General features: G+C 36.4%; 4 protein-coding genes and 2 non-coding genes across 6 annotated transcripts; 5 read left to right on the top strand and 1 right to left on the bottom strand.

Moving 5' to 3' along the window:
* Window positions 1-1,905: 1,905 nt before the first annotated feature.
* LOC145620997 (uncharacterized) lies at window positions 1,906-5,702 on the top strand. The gene is made up of 7 exons (XM_081675736.1): window positions 1,906-2,327; window positions 3,078-3,151; window positions 3,248-3,433; window positions 3,515-3,610; window positions 3,688-3,759; window positions 4,152-4,268; window positions 4,555-5,702. The coding sequence occupies exons 1-7, from the start codon at window positions 2,105-2,107 to the stop codon at window positions 5,413-5,415; spliced, it is 1,629 nt and encodes a 542-aa protein (XP_081531862.1). The 5' UTR covers window positions 1,906-2,104; the 3' UTR covers window positions 5,416-5,702.
* A 263-nt stretch (window positions 5,703-5,965) lies between these two features.
* TRNAG-GCC (transfer RNA glycine (anticodon GCC)) lies at window positions 5,966-6,036 on the top strand. Its single transcript has one exon. It is a non-coding gene; the product is annotated as a tRNA-Gly (tRNA).
* Window positions 6,037-6,257: 221 nt separating this feature from the next.
* On the top strand, window positions 6,258-6,329 carry TRNAW-CCA (transfer RNA tryptophan (anticodon CCA)). The gene has a single exon. It is a non-coding gene; the product is annotated as a tRNA-Trp (tRNA).
* A 171-nt stretch (window positions 6,330-6,500) lies between these two features.
* LOC145621635 (serine/threonine-protein kinase SRK2E-like) lies at window positions 6,501-10,683 on the bottom strand. Its single transcript, XM_081676354.1, has 9 exons — window positions 9,970-10,683; window positions 9,067-9,141; window positions 8,864-8,965; window positions 8,710-8,763; window positions 8,518-8,610; window positions 8,243-8,335; window positions 7,816-7,920; window positions 7,635-7,733; window positions 6,501-7,072 (listed from the first exon to the last, which is right to left on the bottom strand). Exons 1-9 carry the CDS (start codon window positions 10,159-10,161, stop codon window positions 6,779-6,781), a joined length of 1,107 nt encoding a protein of 368 aa, XP_081532480.1. The 5' UTR covers window positions 10,162-10,683; the 3' UTR covers window positions 6,501-6,778.
* A 1,361-nt stretch (window positions 10,684-12,044) lies between these two features.
* On the top strand, window positions 12,045-17,037 carry LOC145621366 (pentatricopeptide repeat-containing protein At2g15820, chloroplastic-like). The gene is made up of 2 exons (XM_081676098.1): window positions 12,045-12,624; window positions 14,685-17,037. Exons 1-2 carry the CDS (start codon window positions 12,046-12,048, stop codon window positions 16,500-16,502), a joined length of 2,397 nt encoding a protein of 798 aa, XP_081532224.1. The 5' UTR covers window position 12,045; the 3' UTR covers window positions 16,503-17,037.
* Window positions 17,038-19,226: 2,189 nt separating this feature from the next.
* LOC145620386 (uncharacterized) lies at window positions 19,227-25,085 on the top strand. The gene is made up of 6 exons (XM_081675059.1): window positions 19,227-19,654; window positions 20,890-21,004; window positions 21,111-21,285; window positions 22,109-22,165; window positions 22,336-22,511; window positions 24,687-25,085. Exons 1-6 carry the CDS (start codon window positions 19,302-19,304, stop codon window positions 24,810-24,812), a joined length of 1,002 nt encoding a protein of 333 aa, XP_081531185.1. The 5' UTR covers window positions 19,227-19,301; the 3' UTR covers window positions 24,813-25,085.
* The last annotated feature ends 634 nt before the right edge of the window (window positions 25,086-25,719 follow it).

Below are 25,719 nucleotides of genomic sequence, written 5' to 3'. Positions count from 1 at the left end.
TCTCTCTTTCTTAAAAAAGTCAAAGATTCAAAACAGGAACATCATTGTGGAACGGAGGGAGTAACTTTTATATTTAAATTGGATGTATGACATATTTTGTAAGTTTAAATGCGAGAGGTAATCAAAGACCATTCATATTGCCATAGCTAGATCGAAACAAAAGTAAGTAATACAATAGAAGTATAAGAGTTTGGTAAGCTCAATATTAATCCATTCATAACTAAGAGGGGTACAATAGAAGTAATATTAATCCTCATCCTCACCTCAGCAATAACTTGTTTGTTTGGAGGGATATAAGAGGGGCACAATAGAAGTAATATTAATCCATTCATATTGTCATGGCTAGATCGAAACTATAGTAAGTAATACAATTGAAGTACTCCCTCCGTATTTTTTAAGTGTTGCTGTTTGATCGACACATAGTTTTAGGCAATTTAATTGACTTTAATAAAATAAGAGGTAAGTGGGGTAGTTGGAGTATTAAAAAATTGTAAAAGAAAGAGAGTTGGGTTAATAATTTATTGAAAAGTAATGAATGTGAGAGGAAAAATATAATTAAAAAAAAAAGTAGTAGTAGTGGGTTTGGATGGGGACTGTGGGAGGAGAGAGATATAATATTTTAACTAGCGTGTGGCCCGGGCGATGCCACGAGTTGCTAGTTTATACTTGTTTAATTTAATAATCAAATTCGACTGTTTAGATAGTAAGACACAAATTAACTTATATAAGTTAACTATAATTTTGTTACAAAAAAAAAAAGCACAACTAATAAATTGCTAAGATGGTAAGACTCTTCACTTAAGACTTGTTTGTCTTGAGTTCAAGTCTCGTTATAAGCATTTTTTATATGCAAAACTAATGTATGTGAAAGTGACATGTCATGTTTATAATGACATGTGGCGCATATTGCTGACATGTCGAAGTTGAATATGGTGACATGTGGAACATATTCTGTTTTAGGATCGCTTTTTAATATATAAGTATAGATGTAGCTTTTTGCCAAAAAAAAAAGTGTAACACTTAAAAAAACACGGCCGAAAATGAGAAGTGTAACACTTAAAAAAACACGGAGGGAGTATAAGAGTTTGATAAGCTCAATATTAATCCATTAATAACTTGTTTGTTTGGAGGGATATAAGAGGTGTGAGGATAAGAGGAGATGGATTGTTATATTTATCAAGGTGCACAATGCACTTAAGAGGAAATGGATTGTTTTCAAGTAATACACAATGAAAACAAAATTGATCAACACATTTGTACAATTTGGCAAACCCGATTTGCTAATTCGTACAAGTGAGTGAAATTTGTTTTTAGACATCTACCTGTAACTTACAAGGTACAACCGATTGTATGGTAAAGTTTAAATCATCACTTCTATCATACACCTAGGCACACAAACATTGCAAAAACGCACACCTCACACATTTCTCGAATTCTCGCGAACATCACACACCAATATAAGTCTCTCATATACACACCACCGTTTAAAATCAGTAAACCATACAAAGTAGAAATTCAAATCATTACTTATACCACACATCTAAGCATATATACATTCGAAAGGCGAACATACAAACAATTAAGAGACACACATCTCACACATGCTAATTGCTGAACTCACATCGCACATCAACACAAGCCTCACACAAACACACACCACCATCAAGGCATCAAACTCAATAAACCATTCTTTACCACAACCACACCCGAATATACAATAGAAATTGCGAGTATATCCATTGCCGAAACTCGAAAAAAAAAATGGGGCAACCGTGGGATCGACGAGGGTCAAAGTAGATACGCCGTAACCTCAGAAAAGATTACAGTAGCTCTCACTACTACACCACTCTCATTCCCCCCCTTCGTCTCTCTCTTCCTCACCCTTCTTCCCCCCAAATTTCCTCACTTTCTCTCTCCTCTCCTCTCCTCTCCTCTCCTCCCCCCTTCACCTGGGTTTCGGATCCACCCACCATTTTCCCAAATCAATCAATCCAAACCCCCAAAACAATAAGATTCAACCCTTAATTTTCGTGGGGTTTTTCTGAATTCAATTGATTTGAACTGGGGTGGCAGCCATTAAAGGACCTTCAATAGGAGAGAGAAAATGGAGTCTCTTGGGAATAACAATGGCGGAAGCGGAGGTGGGGTTGGAGGAAAGAGAAAGATTGAAGACCAAGTTGAACTTGCCAAGCAAAAAGCTCAAGCTATCGCTGCTCGCCTTCTCAGCGACGCGGATTCTAAGCGCCCTCGTACTCTTCCAGATTCTTCTTTGACTCCTCCTGACTATTCTTCTCCTTCTTTCACCTCCTCTCATTCTTCGTTTCCTGGTATACTTTCAATTTTCTGCAATTTTTAGGGTTTCCCCCCATTTTCAGATTCATCGCTATTCAATTTTTAATTTTCTGAATTTGTGTTTTTTAGGTTTGAATTTTGTATTGTACTTGCTTTGCCTGTGAAATTTATTGAGAGTTTTTGCTAATTTTTCTGTAAATTATGGTGGGTTGATTCAATTAAGTTGCAATTGAAGTTTTAGAATGCAGATTTTAATGGAACTGCTCTATATGTGATTTTGTGATGTGTTTATTGAATTTGTGTTTGATTATGTTGAAAGTATGACCTGGGAATTTGTATTCCATGCAAAGAGAATTGCTCCATAACCTTATTTGTATTGGTAATTGATGAACTTTTTTGCCGGTTTTTCGCTATGTTTAAAAAGTTGTGTTTTTGATTGCTCGAGTAGCAACTAGTGTGGGGTGTCTTTAGAATTTTAGTTACATTTCTTCCACAATTTTGTGTGTAGTTAATGGTTTTGAAAGAAATGAAGTTATCGTTTTCGAACTGCAAGTGACAGTGTTGTCTGAAGTTTTTGGAGACGCCTGTTCTATTGTTGGCTATTAGGTTATTGCTTGTCATCCTAAGGTGTAAAGCTTTGAAATTTTTTACTTATGTTGCTGTAGTTGATAAGTAATTTGATTTTAGTCATTATACCTGCCTTTGAATTGAGCTAATGCCTATAATCCCACATTTTCCGTAGCTGTCCAATAACGAATGTTTCTGCTTTTTTTGCATGATACCAGTGCCGTATACAACTCAAACAAATCAGTACAGTAATGTACCAAGCAGCAAGAAAATCGTTATTCCAAATGGCAAGGTCGGCTTTGTCTAGAAATTGTCTCAAAACAATGTATGCCATAACCTGACCTTACCCTTCTCATATGTATGCTACTTGCTTTGCTTCTGGTTGCAGGTTGGAGTTATTATTGGAAGAGGAGGAGAAATGATTAAAACTCTTCAACTAGAATCAGGTGCTAGGATCCAGATAACTCGGGATTCAGAATCAGATCCTTCTTCTTTGACAAGGGATGTTGAGTTGATGGGTACCCAGGAGCAGATTAGCAGAGCAGAACAGCGAATTAATGAAGTTATTGCTGAGGTGAGAATGAGGCCTTAATATTATTATTTTTAATTATGTTATGTAAATTCTACTGTTAATAACTGTATTGTGGCTAAGCAGACAGATGCAACAAGTTCTGCTCCATCTGGAAACAGAGGTCCTCCTCCCCCACAAGCTGGAGGTGAACAGTTTGTGATGAAAGTTCCCAATGACAAGGTATTTTTAGTTTTAACTTGTCTTTTGAAATTTTACGACTTTCTACTTTGATTTATATGTAAACATCTCTATATTAGGTGGCTTTGGTCATTGGAAAAGGAGGTGAAACCATAAAAACAATGCAAAGCAAGTCTGGAGCTCGTATTCAGGTTTGTGAATTGTTTATTTATAAGAATGCTATTTCTTACACTAAACTCGCTTTTGAAGTTTTAATGACTGACAAGTTAACTTTTGCATTTTCTTTTTCATTTGGTGGTTGGAAATTTTGTCAGGTTTGGTGATGTCATGTTTGTTCTGGGTAGAGCCAGTCGGTTCAGTTTCTTTGCAATGCATTATACATTTGTGACACATTTATTCTCCTTTTAATTTTGGGGGAGGGGGGTTTTTCATATTTTGTTTAGTATTGTTTTTGCTCTGACTTGAGGCAGTTGGTTCATTTTCTTTGCATCGTATTACATGTTTGTGACACCTTCTCACAATGGTTTTAGATTTTTCTGTGTATTATTTTTGCTCTCATTTTTATGATGTTCTGGGTTTACAGGTTGTCCCGCTTCACCTTCCTCCTGGTGATTCCTCAACAGAAAGAAATATATTTATAAATGGAACACCAGAGCAAATTGAGTCTGCCAAAGAGCTGGTCAATGAAGTTATTAGTGGGGTAAGCTGTTTTTAACTCTTGTTCCCTACCTTTGTGTGTGTCAATATGCAAACTTTTCTGTTATTGTTGACTTACTGCATCTTTGTGGTGCTATTTTTATTGGTTGACATGACCACACATTGTGATCAATTGATAATCTGGGAAATGAAATGCTATAGAAATGGCCAATTGACTAGTTCCTGCCTTCTTGCTTCAAATTACTCGTCATAAATCCTTCATGTATTCTGTATAGCTATTAGCATTTTTGTACAACTATCTAATGTTCTCATTCTCATGTCAATCCCAGAATCGTTCGAAGGTTTTATCTGGGACTAATTCATACCAACAGTCTGGATATCCTCCTAGTGCTGGTTGGGCTCCCCAGGGTCAACCTTCTGCACAGCAGGCTCCTGCATATGGCTACTCACAGCCTGGAGCGTATGCCCCACCTCCTTATTATGGTGGCTATGCTCCGCAGCCCAATGCTTGGGACCAAAATCAAACAGCTGCGCCAACTCAACAGCAGAGTACTGCCTATAGTGCGTATGGACAAGCTCAGCCACCATCTTCAACTCCTCCACATGCTAACTACAACTACAGCCAGGTGCCACCAGCTGCAGGATACAGTTATCCAGGGTACCCCCAGCAGCCACCAAGTTATGGAGATGTCTCAGCTCAGACTACATCATCCCAGCCAGATGGGACTGCTACTGTTCAAACTTCTCAGCCAGGTTATGGAGCCCCTGATGGTACAACCCAAACTCAACCCCAATCTGCATATGCAACAGGCTACAGTCAGCCCCCAGCTGCCCCTGCGAATGGTTATAGTGCTTATCCAAGTTATTCTGGTGCAGCACCTACTCAGCCAGCTTATTATCAGGCAGGTTATCCACAGACAGGTTATGGACAGCAGCAAGAAGGTCAAGCTGCAAGCCAGGCATCGTACTCATATTACGGACAAAGTGGGTACACTCCATCTCAAGCTCCTGCTCAAGCAGGTTATTATCAGAGTGGTTATCCTCCAGCCGCTGCCCCACCACAAGGACCACCTCAATCCCAGCCACAAGCAACTAATGGTGCATCCCAAACATCTTATGCTGACGGTGGAGACTCAACTACTGGGTCAGGTGCTGCTGCTGCTGAGGAAAGTGAAAATCCCCAAAGCTGACATTTCAGTTGCCAGGGGCATGTTGTGTTTGCACCCTTCTATTGTAGTATTTCTGTCTCTTAAAGTTACTTCTCAGTGAAAGTTTACTTTTACTGTTACCATTTGCCCAAAAACTGTAGGGGCTAATGATTGACTCGAAGGTGGTCGAATTTTTTTTTATTTGACTTATTTAAATTTTGTTTATGTTGGCTATGTGATCTTAGATTCTTTCACATATCCTGTGCCCTAATGAACAAGAATTGATATTACAGGCGAAGAAATTTCTTTTGGATTATAAAAGATTAATAGGGACATACTCTTTTGTCTGCTGTTTAACTGTTTTCTTCTGTGGAACTTGATACAATGAGTACTAGGATGAGAAATTGAGAATTATGTAACCTTTTTTTTTTTTTTTTTTTTTATTTATGTTTCTATGATTCTATCTATAGTTTGCATAACAAAATCAATTAGCAATATTACTCGAATAAAACCAAAAAAAGTCTCTAATGTTTCAAAATACTATAGAATCAACTTAATTTTTCATTCATAAGTGCTGTGAAATGTCACATTCGCACCAGTGGTCTAGTGGTAGAATAGTACCCTGCCACGGTACAGACCCGGGTTCGATTCCCGGCTGGTGCATTAATTTTTAATATATTTAATCTATGGACCTTCAAAGATTAAATAATCCAAAAAAATAAATTGAAAACTGATTTAGATTTTACATTATTTTTTTTCCTAAATCCTCACGTGTGGCATACTTTATCATTTAGTACTTGATTTGGTAGGTATAATTCTGTCCTTTACGAGATTCCAAGTAATTATAAATTTAAATAGTTAAAGCCTCATAAATTAACAAAAAGGGATCCGTGGCGCAATGGTAGCGCGTCTGACTCCAGATCAGAAGGTTGCGTGTTCGATTCACGTCGGGTTCAAACCCCCGATCCCATCACGGATTTTTTTTAAAAAATTTTTATTTACATTTATTCACTATATTGTTATGATAAAAACTTTTTATATTTTATGTTTTTTCTACATATAAAATTGATGTTTTTAAGGAAAACAGGGCACTTATAAAGAAAATCAGTCAATGAAGAAATCGAAGATCGATTAATCACTCTTTAATTATAGCACCAGACTTTGTTTAATTTACAAAGGGAAAACACAAGCGTCAAATAATGTTACAACATCCCATTGTTGTGAAGAGTTACAAAGTTTGCATACCATAAGGTGTAGCAAAACAAATTTTATATAAACATCATGACATGAATAAGAGAGAACTAAAGCTTTCTTTTGGTTCTCCCCCTTCGAAAATCCATCACTTGTTCACAATCGAGCTTCTTTGGGGACTGATTCCAACCCATTTTCTGGCTGATGTATTTCATTACACAGCATATACAATCTCTCCACTACTATCAAGGTCAAGCTCTGGATCCGATTCTAGATCGTCTTCCATATCATCATCAATGTCCAAGCTGCCAGTTAAATACTTGTTTAGACTCTGGGATCCAGCTGCAGGAATAGTAGCCTCTGAAATAATCTGCATGATCTCATCAATACTTTGCATAGGCTGATCTGGCTCTTCATACTGATTATTTGCGGCGTTCTCATCCATGAGATCTGCTGGTAGGTTCTTCAGAAACCATTCGTGCTGCTTTATTTCCGGAATGGTAATTCTCTGACAATTAAATGACTCACACGTTCAGTTGTCAGGCAAGCAGATTCAATCTCACATTGGATGGTGAGGTTGGTGATATAGCACAAAACGTAATAGATTAAACAGCAAGACAAACAGCTACTCAAGGCAAAAAGTTCTTGAACAAGTCACTAAATCATCACACAAGCTCCTATCGAAATATACTCCCTCTGTTTGGAATTAATATTTACAACTATTTTAGGATGTTCAAATAAAGGCGTCATATTTTTTAACATGGATTGTAAGGTTTGTATAGATTACCAATATGCCACATTGCTGCTACTTTAAATTAAGTGATGGGTTGTAAAGTCATGTCATACATTTAATCACAAACAGCTAGAAAAATGTGACAACGAACTTGAAAGATGGAGCATTACACAAGCTAGACTGAAGTTGATGGGGCACTATCATCAAAAGTTCAAAACAACAGATGCAAAGATATCAACCAAGCAATCAACAAAAATACATGCTGAACACATACAAAGATGAGAAGAATCGAACAAAATATCGTGAACTCAGATCTTATCAGTCACGAGAGATTTACCTTTGCTGGATCAGCAACAAATATCCTTGAAAGCAGATGTTGACATTCTGGAGATATATGTACATAGTCAGGAATAGAGTATTGGACATTTAAAATTCGCTGCAACAGCAGAAATCACTAAGGGTCAGACAGGCAACCAAAAAAGCCACCACCTTGGTATATAATATGGTAAATGACTTACATGTATTGTTTTGCGAAAATTTTTGGGTTCCTCAGGGTCCTCAAATGGGTAAGCCCCAACCAGCATTACATACAAAGTTACCCCACAAGACCACACATCTGCAATCTGAAATGGCATGGAAGCAAAGATGAATAAGAGTATTCAAGTGTAGCCAACTAGCCAGTAGCCACCACTTAATAGTCTTAACATCAAAGAGTGCAGCATGTTCAAATTTCCCACTTCTTCAAGAACTGGTAATATGTGATACTCGTAACATAAATGGCACTTTATATTAGCTTTCGAATGACAAGCTTTATCCAGAACACCAGTAATCATTTAATGTTCAATATGACCCAGATTTCTCAGGTCCACCCCGAAGATGATATAAGAAAGTGGAGGAAGAGAAATATACAAATGCACACAAGAAACAGTGTGATGAGCATATCACCTTGCCATCATATTCTTTCTTGAGTAAGACCTCAGGTGCAATATAAGCTGGAGTCCCAACAGTTGATTTGGGTTGAGAATGCAGAACGGAGGACTGAAAGTGAGCAACACATACAGATACATGTTAGAATCAATCATAGGAGCAGTTGAAATTAACTGAGGTAGAACAACGGGAATGAGGGGCAGGGGGGAAATAAACAGCCATATGAAGCACAAGTTGTTTCATAAACATAAGCAGAGAAACGGTTACAAAACTGCTTTAGAAAAAGCATGTACCTTAGAGTACCCAAAATCACATATCTTCAAGCGAGGAACTGAATTTCCATCCAGTAACGTATTCTCCAACTTCAAGTCTCGATGGCAAACTTGCTTCAAGAAGCAAAAGCACGAAGACAATTGGCCTTAATGAGAAAACGTATACAAAAAGAAGAAAGTCATGAATACAGAGGGAATTAATAATAAAAGTACCATTGCATGACAGTAGCTGACCCCGGATATCAATTGTTGAAAGAAGAAACGTGCCTAATGATAAGAGGAAAATCATTGTCAAACTTAGCAACTACTCCATAACAAGTTACTAGTAAAAAGCACAAAAATCACAAGCCAGTAAATAATCGATCACCTCATCCTCGCTGAAACGTCCAGCATTACAAATACGTTCAAACAGCTCTCCACCTGAAGCATACTCCATAACAATAGCCAAATGTGTAGGAGTCAATATAACCTGAAAACGAACCAATCAGCAGTCATGACACTTCGCAACAACCAAACACTTCAAGAGAAACAAACAAGCGGAGTATACACTATACACTACAAAATTACTACCTCCTTGAATCTGACAATGTTGGGATGTCTCAATGACCTGTGATTAATAATTTCTCTCTGCACATTCTCATCTATCTGTACACATAAAATAATCAACTTATCAAGACAATGCTAAATCTCAGTAACAATCATAATATTATATACTTCAATTCATCAATCTATAAATATTACTAAAACAAAATTAGCTGACATCATCACTATACACATGGCAGCTCTCCTTAATTCTTCTTTTCTCATTTACATAAATTTATTAATTTATACTTTAATCTTCCAAAATACACTTATAATTTTACATTTTTCCATGCATGTTTACTGCAACAGTTTTCCAAATTCTTTCATTTGTATTTAGTACTTCCTATGCTATATTTTTTTCTACTCACCTTCATCTCTATAAAGTTTATTGTAAAAAAAAAATAAAAAAGACAAAAAAACAAATGTATTTGCTTAAAATTGTGCATCACACAAGTCTTAATTTAGTTAAATCTAACCAAATGAAAACAAAGCACAAAGCTTCAATTTTAAGGATACCAAAAACCATGTCCATAGCAATCAGATAATGAGACCTCAAAGGCTCAAATGTACAATTCTTTGTTTACATTCACTTTTTGTGTTACACAAAATTGTGGGTATTATAAAATTTAGCAAATGATCACGTTAACTGCAAATTACATTCTCTAATCAGATGGTAATAGAACAATCAGAAAAGCAAGCATTATTAAATCATAGAAGCATTATTAAATTAGAGCTCATCACAAAACCCAAAACAATAACTAACAACAAGATCAAACACGTAATCCCAATAATGAGGTCGGCCACATAAATCAACAACATCAAACCCGTAATTCCAATGATGGGGTCGGCTACATAAACCAACATTAAAAAAATAAAGAAAAATGGACTGACCTTCTCACCTCGCTCGATATATTTAACAGCAACAAGTTCATTAGTAGTTTTATCTCTCATCAACCTAGCAACCCCAAAATTACCAGACCCAATATCTTTAACCAATTCATAACGATCACTGTTATGCATTATCGGCAAATCTGCACTCAAATTCACTCCTCCTCCGCCGCCACCCACTGCTGTCCGATCCATTTTCACTTTCTCTCTCTTCCCAAATTCAATCACCCAAATATCCAACTATATGAAAAACACCATTTTCATCATCATAATAACTCCCAAAAGAAAAATTTTAAAAAAGGGGAAATTTGTTGGAAAAAAGGGGTACGTGTCGAAGATATGAAATCACGTGAAATTTGAAAAGGGTATTTGAAGATTAATGTAAGAATCCTGTGAATTGCAATTATAAATCCCAAATTTTTCCCCTTTTTGGAAAAAAAAAAAAAAAATGATCACAGTTCACAAATTAGGGTTTTGCAGAGTTAGTTGGGTGTTTCACTCGTGAATTTTTTTTTTTTTTTTTTTTTTTTTTTTTTTTTTGGGGGGGAAATTTAGGAGAAGCTGGAAAACATGGATGGTTGAAGATGATGTTGCCAACCGTTTTTTATTTGTATTTTTTAAAATAAAAATAAAAATTTGATTTTGGTGATGTGAATAGCGGGAAATGATGAAGAAGGAAATTTATTTGGGTGTTATTGTAGGAATTGAATTAGCGGCTGAATATTAAAGTAGGCAACTACTACTTGGTAATAAAAGCAAGTTGTGGGAGATATTTATGACTGATTTGCCCATGCTTAGATAAGGTTCACAAGTCACCAATTAAAGCTTCTACGGGGTACTTCCTCCGTCTCATAAAGTTTTGTATGGCACATTGGCACGTAGTTTTAGAAGGAGTGTGAGGTTGTGTAAGTGTGTTTAAATTTTCGCATTGATTTGACCTGGTTTGGTATGATATGAGATATTATGATTTGAGTCTATTTTAGCTTTATAAGTACATTAATCATTTAGTAAAATTGCTCAGTTATTATATTCGTATTTATATGAAAATTTCATGAAATTTTCGAATATGAAAATTACTCGATTATTAGATGTGATAATGTAATATTAATATTAGATTGATCAAAGAGGGAAAAAAAAAAGGTAGACATAATCTCTTTTCCAAATAAAAAAATCTGTAAATCAAATTATACAATACAAATGGAAAGTGAGGTTACCTCACCCACAAGAAGGGATAAACACTAGTGGTTATAGCCTCATAGGATTGAATTGATGAGATGATCAATCACTAGTTAAGTGCGATCATCAATCACTAATTAAGCGCGATCATCAATCACTTGTTATGATGAGTTATCTTGCTTGAAGATGGGAGAAAATAGTCTCACAAAAGAAACAACTAATTGATCTAGAAAGCAATAAATCTAGCAATGTTTGAGGGCGTGTTGTCCGGATAAAACCAATGGAATCCTCTATAAGTTTCAACAATGTATGTGATCTATTATATATTGTCCATGTCAAATTCATACCCTCATTGATTGTCTTTCAAGACTCAATTAGGCTAGGAATCATGAGAAAAGGCCAATAGGATCGTCATTGAAGATAATTGTTGATTCTTTAGACATTTATAGATCGAAAAGCTTAAAATTTCCAACACTTTGAAGCAAGTGCTATGCAAATTTAGAAGTATTGACAACTCTTAATATAAGATGATTCACGTTATGAGACATAAAAAAATATCACTCCATAATTTACAAAAGTCATCCTAACCATTTTGCATCAATTACTTCACATATGACACATTGAAACATAATACTTCTTTATATATTGTACTCCGTATATTGTAAATGTCATGTGACGTTTATATTATATGTTACGAAATAATCGTCTCATGGTCTCATACCAAAAAAAATTTTGAGCTATTGGACTCTTGGCAACACAATCACACTAGTGTTATACACTAATGTGAATTTCCGTTATACACATACCGAATTGTGTTTGAGTGTTGAAGTGATTTGAGAGCTTAAGAAAACCAGGATAAGAACTAGAAAACTACTAGGCTGAAGCACAAATCAAAACTCAGAAATGCTGTTAGTTAACCTTGGCAAAGCACAACAACAACTCTATCCACTCTCTCTCATCAACTCTCTTCCTCCTCCTTCAACCCTCAAACTCTCATCTTTTTCTCTCCCCTTCTTCCTCAATCCACCATCTTCACCCCTCCACAAAACCCCCCTTTCTCTCTCCTCCACGTCATCACCACCATGCCTGAAAACTACCCCACTTACACCCCGCGCTACTTCACCTGGAACTTCCGTCGAACACTTGGTGGGCAATGAACCCGAAACAGATAATGATGTGGGTGTTGATTTAAATGAGATAGAATTGCATAATTTTGATATTGAATGGGATAAAAATGGTGGTGAAATGAGGAAGATTGATATGCAGTTTGAGTCGCCGGTGGTGGAGGTGACGGAATTGGAGGAATTGCCGGAGAATTGGCGACGGTCGAAGATTGCTTGGCTTTGTAAAGAGTTACCTTGTCAAAAACGTCCTACTCAAATTCGACTTCTTACTGCCCAGAAAAAATGGGTGCGGCAACCCGATGCTACTTATATTGCGCACCATTTTCTTCGTATTCGTCTTAATGATACTGCGTTTGCGGTATGATTTTGTGTTTTCTTTATTTTTCAGTTTGGATTCTATGTTGGATTGGTTTTTTATGATTATGAACTTTATGTGTTATTGCTATGTTTGGATTAGTAGACAAAAATTGAGTTAGACCTTAGAGTATGGTTTTGAATGATTGAAAGTTTAGTGATTGAGAGAGAAGGAATCGGGTTTTCGATTGATTGATTGTTTGTAATGGAGATTGGATTGATTATGGTGAAAATGAAAACTAGTTTGATGTTTAGAAATTAGGGGAATAGAATTTTATACCCAAAAGTTAATTCAAATTAGATCATGGACATGGGTGCCAATGAGCAATCGAGCACTTGTGTTCTTTTAGTGTGCAAAGTGCATTCGGATGTTGAAAGCAAAGTTTACATTGATGATATCCAACAAAATTGTTAGGGAGGACTTTGATGCCTATAGTTTGCAGCTTTGCTTTGTTGGGCTTCCTTAAGGAATGGTTGAAATTGAAATAATCCATTTTTGCTAGATATCTTTGTATAGGAGATTGGATTGATTATGGTGAGAGGTCACTCAAAACTAGTTTGATGTTTAAAAATTATAGGGCTTTGGTTAGAATAGGATTCCATACCAAAAAGTTAACTTGATAAGGCCAAGCAAATTAGATCATGGATACGGGTGCCAATGAGCACTTGTGTATTGTGTTCTTTTAGTTAGTGTATAAGGAGCATTGTGCATTTAGATGATGAAAGCAAATTTTGCATGTATGATATCCAACACAATAGTAAGGAAGAACCTAAACACCTATATTTCGCTGCTTCCTTTGTTGGCTTCCATTAAGGAGGGGTCGAAACCAAATTAATCCATTTTTCGCCAGATAAATCTTTCTGACAGAGAGTGGACTGATTATGATGAGAGTGACCTAAAACTAGTTTGGTGTTTAGAAATTAAAGGGCTTTGCCTAGAATAGAGTTTCATACCCTATAGTTAACTTCTAGATAAGGCTACGCAAATTGAATCATGAACATGGGTGCCAATGACCACATGTGTTCCTTTAGTGCACTAGGAATGTTGTGCTTTTGGATAATGAAAGCAAAGTTTACATTGATGATATCCAACAAAATAGTGAGTGAGAACACTGATGCCTAGAAGTCGCTGCTTTGTTTTGTTGGCCTCCCTTAAGCAGTGGTTGAAATGAAGTAAAACATTTTTCTAGATTAATCTTTGCATGGAAGATTGGATTGATTACGTTGAGAGGTGAATCAACATTAGTTTGATGTTTAGAGATCATAGCGCCTTGGCTAGTATAGAATTTCACCCCAAAGTTAACTTGACAAGGCCAATTGTACTGGTGCCAATGAGCACTGTTGCTCTTTTAGTGTACAAGGATCGTTGTGCAATGGATGATGAAGCAAAGTTTACATTTTTAAATCCAACAAATAGCGAGGGAGAACATTGACTCCTAAAGTTCGCTGCCTTACTTTCTTGGGCTCCCTTATGCTATGGTAGAAATCAAAGCAGTCCATTTTTGCCAGTTTAATCTATGTATTGGAGATTGAATTGATTATGGGAGAGGTGACTCAAAACTAGTTTGATGTTTAGAGATTATAAAGCCTTGCCTAGAGTAGAATTTTAAACCCTTGAGTACACTAGCTAATGCCCTTTTCTAGAGGATATGTTTGCTGTCCCTCCTAAAAATGAAGCAATGGTAATTTCTTATGGCATTGTCCTATTGTCAAGAATTATATGACTGACATTCGATACGATTCCTTTTGAATGCAAATGCGATCACTACATAGGCAACCAGCAACCATCCCAGCTTTTCATCTGCTGCTCCTTGATATGTCTGTAGACTCATATATTTTAGGATTGCTCCCTAAAGAAAAAAGAACAATCACTTATAGGCCATTGCTTTAGTTTCTTGTTTGTGGAATTCATTTTAGGTTTTCTAGTTATTCATAGGTAAATTAAGATGAATAATATACGCTGTTGTGACTAGGGACTACAAACTTGTGTTCCGTAGACTTTATTCTGTATGATGTATTTTTTATGCACCTTTTTCTTATATAATTATCCATTAAACATGATAGGTGTACAAGTGGATGATCCAGCAACACTGGTTTCGATTTGATTTTGCTCTGGCTACCAAGCTTGCTGATTGCATTGGTAGAGAGAGGAAATATGCAAAATGTCGGGAGATTTATGATGACATAATCAATCAGGGACGGGTACCTAGTGAATCAACATTTCATATTTTGATTGTTGCATATCTCAGTGCCCCGGGTGAGGACTGCCTTAAGGAAGCATGTGAAATTTACTATCGTATGATACATTTAGGAGCATACCGTCCTCGGCTTAGTTTGCATAATGCTCTCTTCAGAGCTCTAATTAGCATACCTGCTAGTTCTGCAAAGCCGTATCTTAAACAGGCTGAGTTCATTTTTCATAATCTTGCAACCTGTGGATTAGAGATACGCGAGGAAATTTATAGTGGTCTCCTTTGGCTTCATAGTCATCAGGATATCATTGACAAAGAGCGAATATTTTATCTGTTGAAGGAGATGAATATGAGGAGAATTCCTGAGACCAAAGATACTCTCTTATCCATTCTGAGGGCTTGTTCGAAAGTAGGTGAAGTGGATGAAGCGGAAAAGATCTGGCTTAAGCTTCTAAATTGTGATGGTGGTATTTCTCCTCAAGCTTATATGTATAAAATGGGTGTCTATGCTGAGGTTGGGGAACCTCTGAAGTCTTTGGATATATTTAGAGAAATGCAGGAGCAGTGTGGACAGATAAACAATGTGGCATACCAGAAGATCATAGAGATTATGTGTAATAGTCAAGAGGTACAGCATGCTGAGTCTCTTATGAAAGAGTGCGTTGGGAGTGGTCTAAAGTCTCTTACCGCATCTTATGTGGATCTCCTAAATATGTATTACAAATTAAGCTTACATGATAAAGTTGAGTCCACCTTCTTGGAATGCCTTGACAAATGCCGCCCAAATCGGGCTATTTATGGTATCTACTTGGACTCATTGGTGAAAACTAGCAATATTGAGAAGGCAGAGAGAATCTTCAACCAGATGATAGAAAATGAGGCTATTGGTGTCAGCAGCAGGTCATGTAATAGCCTTTTAAGCGGGTACCTAGCTTGTGGGGATAACATGAAGGCTGAAAAACTCTATAGGTTCATGCGCCAGAAGAAATATGAGGTCGAGCCCTCTTTGATGGAGAAGCTGGAGCACCTTTTTACTTCTACCAAAAAATTTATTGAGAAATATGTGACCTTGAAACTGACTCCAGAACAAAGAGAGATTTTGGTGGGTTTGCTGCTCGGTGGGTTGCAAATAGAGTATGCAGGGGAAAAGAAGTTACATTTTGTCAATTTTAAGTTCAAGGATGATTCTGGTATACATACAATCTTGAAAAGACATATATATAATGAGTTCCACGAATGGCTACAACATTCCAATGGCTCAACAGATGACAGTGATGATATCCCTTCAGAATTTTTGACAGTCCCGCATACTTGTTTTGGTTTCTACGCTCATCAGTTCTGGAAAGAAGGAAAACAGAGCATTCCCAAATTAATTCATCGATGGCTGACACCACGTGTTCTTGCTTACTGGTTTATGTATGGTGGATACACTACACCAAGTGGGGATATTTTGCTGAAGGTAAAAGGAAGCAAGGGTGATGTGGAGAGGGTGTTTAAAGCATTAAAATCAAAGTCATTGGAGTTTAGGATAAAGCAAAAGGGCAAGGTATTTTGGTTGGGCTTTATGGGAAGCCATTCTGCTAGCTTTTGGAGACTTATAGAACCTTACCTTCTAAATGACTTACAAGACTTCCTAAAAGCTGATGAACAGCCCTCGGAGAATATAACTGCAGAAAAGTCAAGTATCTGATCTCGTAGCGAGTTTAATTCTGATAATGGCAGGAATGCTCATTCTGGTTTGTGTGAAAGTGATGATCCTTGAAGACTTGTGTTAATTTGTGCTTGGTTGTCTTTAAACTTCAATATCTTTACAAGACGAATTTGAGGAGAACCCTTCCAAAGTGATGGCCACATTAATGCATCGGCTTCTTTTTGCTGATTGAGTACATCAGAGGCTCTCTGTTTTTTGATACTTGTGTGAGCAAAGGGCTGTACATAGCCAAAGGATGTAGAAACTTCAGCGTGTAATTTAGATAGGAGCCAATTAAGTTAACCTATGGTGCTGAACTCATGTTTTATAGATGTGCATTTCTTGTATTTTCTCATTCTTTTGTCCTGTGGGAGAAATATAAGGTTGATGTTAAGAGACTAGAGATTGTAGAAAATGTCAAAGACCGAGTCATGGAAACCCTATCTTAGAGATGGGCTCAATTCAATCTTGAAGGGTCTTTCCCCCTATGTACAATGGCAGCAATGCATGTAATAAAGCTTTGAAAATGCCCAGAGATTGTACAGTTTCGGCTCATCTTTGAGAGGGATTTATTTTCCCTCATCAAGACCCTGGTAAAACGAGACTTCACGACCTGTTGGTGTCACAACGATGAGGACAAGTTACAGCTAGGTAGTCATTATCATGCTGATTGCCAAGAGAAGATGGTCATCAGATGTTTGGATATGAGCTTTACATGTCCTTATTCCTTATCCACAACAGCATCAGGAACACCTCTTAGGGTTTCTCTAATATAAATATCTTACTCTATGAAAACAGCAAGTTTGGTATATCAGAGAAATAGAGAGACTATCCCTTTCTGAATCTTCTTATGAACATGTAGTTTGGACCACATTCCACCCCACAAATGCTTGAAATATAGAAATTGGTAGGTTTAGAAGGTTAATTTTAACCTTTAAATGTTACTTGTCATATTATATCAACTTAAAGTCTTAAATGGCTTAATCTTGTCACTTTTTTATACCATGGAATCTTTTGAATTGCTAAAAAAAGAAGTTAGGTATCATTTTACTGTTTTCACCCTTGGGTAGTTAGCTACATGACTTGCATCAAATCAAAAAGCTAACAAGTTTCTTTAGTCTTGTCTTACTGCAATGAAATTAAATCTTGTTAGAATTATAGATTAAAATTATGTCTTCAAGGAGAGTTATTCATGCTCTCCCGACATTCATGGTGTATTCATTAGATATGTGCAAACGTGTAAAACGCACGGGTTAAATAAGGAGCACAATACGCCACTCACAAGAGTAAAAATAGTGTAAGATACAGATTTGAGTGAGAAAGGTATAGTGCATTTATAAGGTCAAAAGTATGGAATAGAGTGTGAAGTTTGAAGTATAAGTTGTGTAACTATTAGATAGAAATGAAGTTCATTCAAGATGCCATATAATGCCATTAATTTGTTGTTTTGAAAAGAAAATATGTCATTTTACCTATTTTGTTATTGTGGAATTTGTTACGCAATACATACACTTAGAGTTTGACAAATTACCCTAACCTTGCAAGACTGGTGTAAATGTATTGTACATGTGAGAGTTTTATGTTGAACAAAAATTATGTGAGACTGAACGTTACAACAGCTGTTACGCAACTTAAACCTGAAATTCCGCAATTAAAAACGAAAAGAAAAACAACAATGTCTTTATGTTAACAATTTACTCTAATCTTGTAAGATTGGTGTAAATAAATGTGTCATACATGTATCAGTGTGTGACAGAATTCATGTGAAAGTGAACGTTATAACAGCTGTTACACAACTTACGCCTGAAATCTCGCTGTTAAAAAGGGAAAGATATAAAAGCTTTTTGAAAAGAAACATATCAATTATGTCATGATGTCAAGAGTATTACAACATCTCACACTTATCCAGCCTACATAATATATGCTGAAGCCTGTTACAACTGACAAGTGTATCCATTTTTGCACATTGCAACATCTCACACTTATAATACATGCTGACGTATGATACAATTGACAAAAGTGTATCTATCATAATTTTGCACATTTTAGCATCCACACATATCCATCCTACATAATTTTGCTACGTCTGATACAACAATCAAGTTTATCTATTATAATTCTACACATTACAAATCTCACACTTATCTAGCTTACATAATACATGTTGACTACTGATACAGCTGACAAGTGTATCCATTATGATTCTATACATTACAACTCTCACATTTATTCAGCCTATATATATGCTTGATACAGATATCAAATGTATCCATTATAATTTTGCATACAGCTAAGATACACGAACCCCTTTAAATGCAATCCTCATAATTCATACACCCCAAGAATTATTATGATTTGCTTCCTAAGGAGGGAGAGATATGGATGAAACAATCACACTTGTGGCTCAAATTGACTACTCTATATAAGACTATGTTCTTCTAAATGAAAACTCCAAGACCTAGCTTTTAGTGAAAACATGTGAGTTTACAACACCTTTCGGATCTCCCAATTCCCTCAAACGGGTCAAACTCCATGTCCTAACTTCCATTCTTCCAACACCCAAACCCGACCCCAACTCCGACTCCAAACCCAAACCCAAACCCGAACCCGATTGTTAGTTGCTTTGTTGGTAACTTTGTCATCCAAATTACGCCACCCCCACCACAATTTCACTTTTATAAATCCAAGTGTCAAAGCAAACTCTTCCTTTCTTTATTTTCTCTCTCTTACAAATTTCCTTTCTTGTTTCTTCCCTTCTTCTCAAGTTTTGTTAAACGGATCCGGGTCAAATAACCCGAAATGGTATCGGACTCGGACCTAGTGAGCCGACTCCGCGAAATCCTCCGGACGTCGGACCTTAACACCACCACTCCCGCCGCCGTGCGCCGCCAGCTTCAAGCCGACTTCGGCGAAGATTTGACTGATCGCAAAAAGTTCATTTCTCAACAAATTGATCAAATTCTTCACGAAGGTCACGTCAATGGCGCCGACGAAGACGGAAATGTGAGTCCGCCGCCGGAAGACGGCGGTGACGACGACGGCGCCGGCGAAGAGGCGCCGGAAGAAGACGGAAAGGAGGCGGTTGAAGAAGCCGAAGCCGAAGACGAGGAAGAGGATGAGAATGAGGAAGATGATGAGGAGGAAGAAAAGAGGTTTGTTGTTTTTTTTGAGTTGATACTAATTTTATTTGTTTTTATTGGTTTTGTAATTTCGGTTAATTTTAAAGAAAGATGTTTTTTTTTTAAATTGTTTGAATTTTATTATGAATTATTTTATTCAAAGAATGAAATTATAGCCATAAATTGATGGATTGAATTAGTAGTTGTTTTTTAGGTGATGGTTTGCTATTGACTGGTTTTGCATGTATGTTGTTATAGTTGATTAGTTAGTTATAGTATTGAAGAATTTGTAGTAGTTCTTTAAGAGATTGGTGTGTTTGGTAATACTTAGAATATGTTTTGGAGAGTACGATGCGCATCATGTCCTATGACATGTTCTTTTCATGCATTTGTTTGAATGGTACAGTAGTACATTTTGAATTGGATTTTATAATTTGATTGGAATGTGTATTTCAATGGGAATTTATGAAATGTTTGATTTGTTGGTGAAAAAGTTAATAAGAGAGAGAAAAGGAAGAGGGAAATGGTAGGGAAGAAATGGAAGAGAGGGGAAGTGGAGGTGGGGGAGGGATGGAGAAGGAATTGTTAAAATCCTTAGTTTCGAAACCGTTGTGTTTTTTGCACTTATGAAAACTATTTTCGACTTAGGCTATGTTGGTTTGACGGAAAACATTTTCATTGTAAAATGATTTTAATTTCGGATGGTTATTTGCAAGAAAAGATGGAGAGAAAACGGTAAGGGAATATGGAAGGGTTGGATAGATATGGGAGGGAGAAAGAAGAAGGTACATGTGGTTTTTTGTCTTATGAAAGGAAAATGTTTAATCCCCTTGGGAGACTATATTCTACTATTGGGAAAATTGTTTTCGATTTTAAATAAACCAAGAACACTAGGAAACCCATCTTCCTGACCTAAATATTCTTGACAAAAATAAATTTTTGCTAAGCAAACCAATTTGAGGAAATGGGTTACCAGCTTGCCTAGAAAATGATTTTTCACCGAACTAAAAACAGAATTAGGGTTTTTGGCCTTTTTGATATCTCTAAAAAAAAGTACCTGACTGGGATACCATAGGTAATTGGGTGCAATTTTTAATGCTTTGAAGCATTTTGGGGCCGATATAATTTTGTTTCATATGCAACATCTCCTTGATGTGTTGTAGGTGTTGATGTGGCAACAATGTAGTCATGAAGCACTCTTTGCCTTTGATTCTTAAATGCAGCTTGTTTTTTGCCTTGACAATTTGCCTTTTTCTTTCAAAAACTAGGTCCACGGATGGGGAGGCAAAGAAGAAAAGAAAAGGAACCGGCTTTACCAGATTATGTAGTCTTTCCCCCCAACTTCAAGAGTTTGTTGGTGAACCTGAGATGGCTCGAACTGAGGTGATACTCTACTATTTCTATCATCTCATTTCATGTTAATCAGAGTTGCTAGACTTTCAATGTTTAAACCGTGGATTCTGTATTGCCGAATTCTGTTTGGCTTCAGGTAGTTAAGAAACTCTGGGCATATATTAAAGAGAAGGATTTGCAAGATCCAAATAACAGGCGTAACATAAAATGTGACAAGATGTTGCATTCCATTTTTCGTGTAGATACCATCAACATGTTCCAGATGAATAAAGCTCTCTCCAAGCATATATGGCCGCTTGAGTCAGAAGAAGGTATATATCGCTTGTTTTATAATCATCTTTCATTGTCATTACTTTTGCTATAAGCTAGCAGACTTGCATTTTCTGACATGAATGGAGCTAATCTTAAAGCTCAAAGAACAAGAATTGACTTGTATACATCTAAATTAAATATAAAATCCCTATACAACCTAAGACTGGATCCTCTGTAGGGGCATTGGGGTAATGATGTTGATGTCGATAGTTAAAATAGTATCAGATGCAATAGTAGTTCCTAGTTCCAAAATAATTCTGACTGCATTAGCTCAATCCAGGGACATTATACTTCAAAGTAAATTGCACTATTTTGGAACATTGTGGATTAGAAGATTACAGTTCTTCCTTCTTTATGTTGTGAACTGCATACATTCTGTTGGAGCGTCTGGTCGCTGCCTCTTAGGGCCGTTAGGGGTCCATAAGTTCATTAAAAAAAAAAAGTATGCTGTTTTGGATGTCTAGACTTTGCTATGTCCTCTTTGACGTGGTATTTCTGGTGCCATCATCACAATGTTGTTTGTCCTACATGTTGAGTAAGGGGTATGTTGGAAGATTCACCCTGGAAAATTTGTCTTCTTATTTACTGTAATGTCACCTGGATTACGATCTGTAACTGCTAAGGAAGAAAGCACATGAAAGACAGCTTCATGAGTTCTTTCTACTATAACAGTTTATTGCGTTTTCTACTGTGCGCATGTACACTGTCTGTGTTTCTGCCTAAAATGGCTGCGAATTTATATTTCAGAGTGTGCATTTTGTTAAAAAGATAATTCATCAAACTTGCTTGTATAACTTTTTTTGCTTGAACTTTTTATTATAGATCATCCAACTGATAGGCGGCCTCCAGTAAAGAAGCAAAGACGTCAGAAAGATGAAGGTAATACTTTTGAACTATTAAAATTAGGCTGCTAATTTGTTTGGCAATATCTTGTATTTGGTCAAAATTAATTGCTTGCATATGAGGATGAACGATTGCTATCTTGTTGCCTTTTGTATTTACATTTTCTCTTATCTTTTTCCCCCTTTTTGTTTTATAACTTCAATTAGATACGGAAGAATCAAAGCCAAAAGCTAAGCAAAAAAAGGGAGGTACTACTGGTTTTCTTATACCCCTACAACTTTCTGAGGCTTTTGTGAAGTTCCTTGGTACTGGTGAAACTACCCTTAGTAGGTCAGATGCTGTCAAGAGGATTTGGAACTATATAAAGGAGAATCAGCTCCAGGTATGGTATTGCTTGCCTAAACTATTCAATAAAACTTTAAAATTCCTTTCATTTTCTCCTTGATTTTTCTTTTTTGGGTGAGGGGTTGGTGTTGGTGGCCTCAGATATAAACATGTATAACTTGAAGATTTTTTGCTCACATAATGGAAACAAGTGCGAATATGCCTGATATTATTTCTTTGAATGTGCCCTTTCAACTTCAACCCCAGAGCAACTGGGATGCCTACTTGTATTTGCAATTTGCAGCTCTTACACATGAGGCTTTATCCAGTACTTGTATAATTTACTCCTTGGTTCTTAACTTCTTATATAGATGTCAATATCTCCTTTTTAAATGTCTCTAAAAGTAGTAAAATTAAAGCATTGAATGTGCACAAAATTTGATGGCTGGCTAAAGTAAGAAAAAGGGTAGGAAACTTTAGTGTGATGATGTTCTCTTGAAACTTTTCTTTTACTAATTTGAGAACTATATAGGACAAAGCGAGTGCAACTCATTTTAGCCTGGTTGCTTGTGTATCCTCTTATATTTCAATTTTTGATTTGCTTCTTCATGCTTTATGATTCTATCATCCATATCACTTATAGTAATGTAATGTCAGTGCAACTGTTGAAAGGAGAATTTTAAGGTTTTTTTACCTCTAAACATGTTGTACTCTACTTTGGGATATAGCTACTCATTAAAATGATTTTGGGCCTTCTTAAAAAGCATTGGCAATCTCTGCTAGTCTTAATTGGTCAAGGGTGAAGATGTTTACTTTTATCTAAACTTAAGTTTACTAAAATAAGGTGAGCACAATGTACACTCTTTATACTTTTTGAAAGAGAAATAAGATCATATACAATGTACACTCTCTGCAGCTCAACAAAGCTGAGACCCTCGTAGGATGCAGTAAGATTTAAGCTATGATATTAGAGTTTTCCACGGAATTTAGTGCTCACAAACATTTTATTTCTAGTTGTTCTGTGGCAACTAACTGTAGAATCATGTTCAGTTTTATGTCTAACTAGGACAATTTCAAAATGGTGCATATTTAGACCTTATGCTTGCACATAAAGAAGTGTTTATTTCAAAGAAAATCTATGTTACTGTATTTTTCTTTTAAATTTGGAAGCTTCTCAAGGACTTCAACTCCTCAAGTATTATGGTTTCAGCTTATATAGTTGGCCATGCTCATTGCTCAACTAGAGTTTATTTCAACTGAAATGGTAGTAGGAGTTGAGCTCAGTATGCCCATCCTTCCATTACATGAAACTGAACAGTGTTAGAATTTAACCTTTTGGATTGACACATTTGACAATGCTTTTTTTTGCATGTCTAAACTCTCCCACATTTGTAGCCATTTTTTTTAACTCCGTTGTCCTCTCTTATTATAACTATCTATTACAGTTTTTCAAAGTATAAGTTATATACTTATATGTAGAATAGTGGGTCGGTCATAGTTGTACCTATCCAAACAAAAATTGCATGTAGAGTCCTGTTTCTTCTTCGTTCCTTTTTGGAAACTTGTTTGCTTTTGTGAAACTTGCATCGACATATTACAAGGCTTCACTTAGTCATTTTTTTAAGTCTTTGTATATAACTTTTTCTCACATGGTCTCTTCTTTACATTCTTGTCATAGCTACTTAACAAAACTAAGTGCTAATGTACAGTCCAAGCAAGGTGTCTGATTTGCTTTTCTGTGATCTTTATTATATGAGCTAACTATTATTTATGTGAATTTAGCATTATTAGGTATAGAATATTTTCTTGAATTTTCTGCTGGGAAAGACCACCTCTTGAAACAATCAATTTACTAAATCTATCTTATTAGGCTTTAAGGGTGAAATTGCGAACATCAAGACATCCTTAGTATCTATCTAACTGTAGCTGGAACTTAGCATTGTAGCAGATTCTTCATAATATGCTTCCAATATCTTGCTCAATAGTATGATTTCTTGTTTCCCTTCCTTATGAGGAGATTTGTAGCTCACTTCAAATGTTGTGGTTTTGGGAAATTCTTGGTCTTAAACCATCTCTCTGATTTCCTAGGCTTATCTAAAAGGATACCATCATACCTCTGGAATATTCTTAGTTTGTTAGTTACTCGTACTTGTTTATCCACGTCTTCTGTTGTAATTTTAAAGTTTTGACCCACAGCATGCCTGACCAACACTACTGCTCTTGTGTTTTGAAGGACCCTTCTGATAAGAGGAGAATTTTGTGTGATGAAAAGCTAAAGGAACTATTTAACGTGGATTTTTTCATCGGATTTTCGGTCTCAAAGTATCTAACTGCACATTTGACCAAAGTAGAGCAATGAGCAGAGTGCTAGTGTTGGAACTTGGACGTAATTCACCCTGCAATGTAGGTGACCAATTTTGTGGAAGTGCAGCATACCGTGTATACAATTGGAAAAGCAGTAGTGGGATGCAGGTTCGGTAGGATAGTTAACAGTTTGTATTTTCCCTTTTCTGACCCGCTTGACCTTCATGGATGTAATTAGCCTTTTTTTAATTTAATACAAGTGCCTTTGTACCTGTTAGCTTTGTAATGAAGCTGAACTGTGACTCCCTTTTGCATTTTCATTTATCAATTACCATTAGCAAGATAAGTTAGCAAGCTAAGGTTTTACTCTGCTCAAGTGCCTCTCCCCAAGCCAAGTGCCCCAAGATACCCTTCAGTTTTGTCAAAGTCGTTGTTTGAAATGTCAGTTGGTTGTCGATCCTAGCTCATGTACCCTAACTCTGTATCAGAGCCTTGGCCATGCATGGTGTAAATGGCCTTAGCAAATCCTCACCTCAGCAGACGGTCTGCAGTCCTAAGCAAATTATCACCTGAGAGTCTGAGACACTGCCCAACCCTCCTGCTTGTCGCCTTGTCTTTTACTCCAATTATATTTTGATGCTGCAGTTTTTATAGGAGACTCTAAGATTAGCCCTAAATAGAGAAAACACTCTGTTACATATCGAGAACCAACTATTTGAATTATATTGACTGAAATCTATGCTCCTTGTATATTTTATTATTTTTCTTTTGTGATATACTAATATACTTCAAATTTTATACACTAGGTAATTTTTGTGTATTATACTTTTATAAATAAAATTAATGCTGGTCCACAGGCCGAGCCAAAATCGTGTGAGGACATACCATGCTGTATGTTGGCTTAGCGTAGTAGACTTGTACCATCAAAGGAAATGCTTGGACTAAACTGTGGCAAAGTCATA

This window comes from Chenopodium album, chromosome 27, assembly GCF_948465745.1.
Source record: "Chenopodium album chromosome 27, dcCheAlbu1.1, whole genome shotgun sequence".
Lineage (NCBI taxonomy): Eukaryota > Viridiplantae > Streptophyta > Magnoliopsida > Caryophyllales > Amaranthaceae > Chenopodium > Chenopodium album.
Note: the sequence above shows the minus strand (reverse complement) of the source record. Positions and strands in the feature narration are given on the sequence as shown.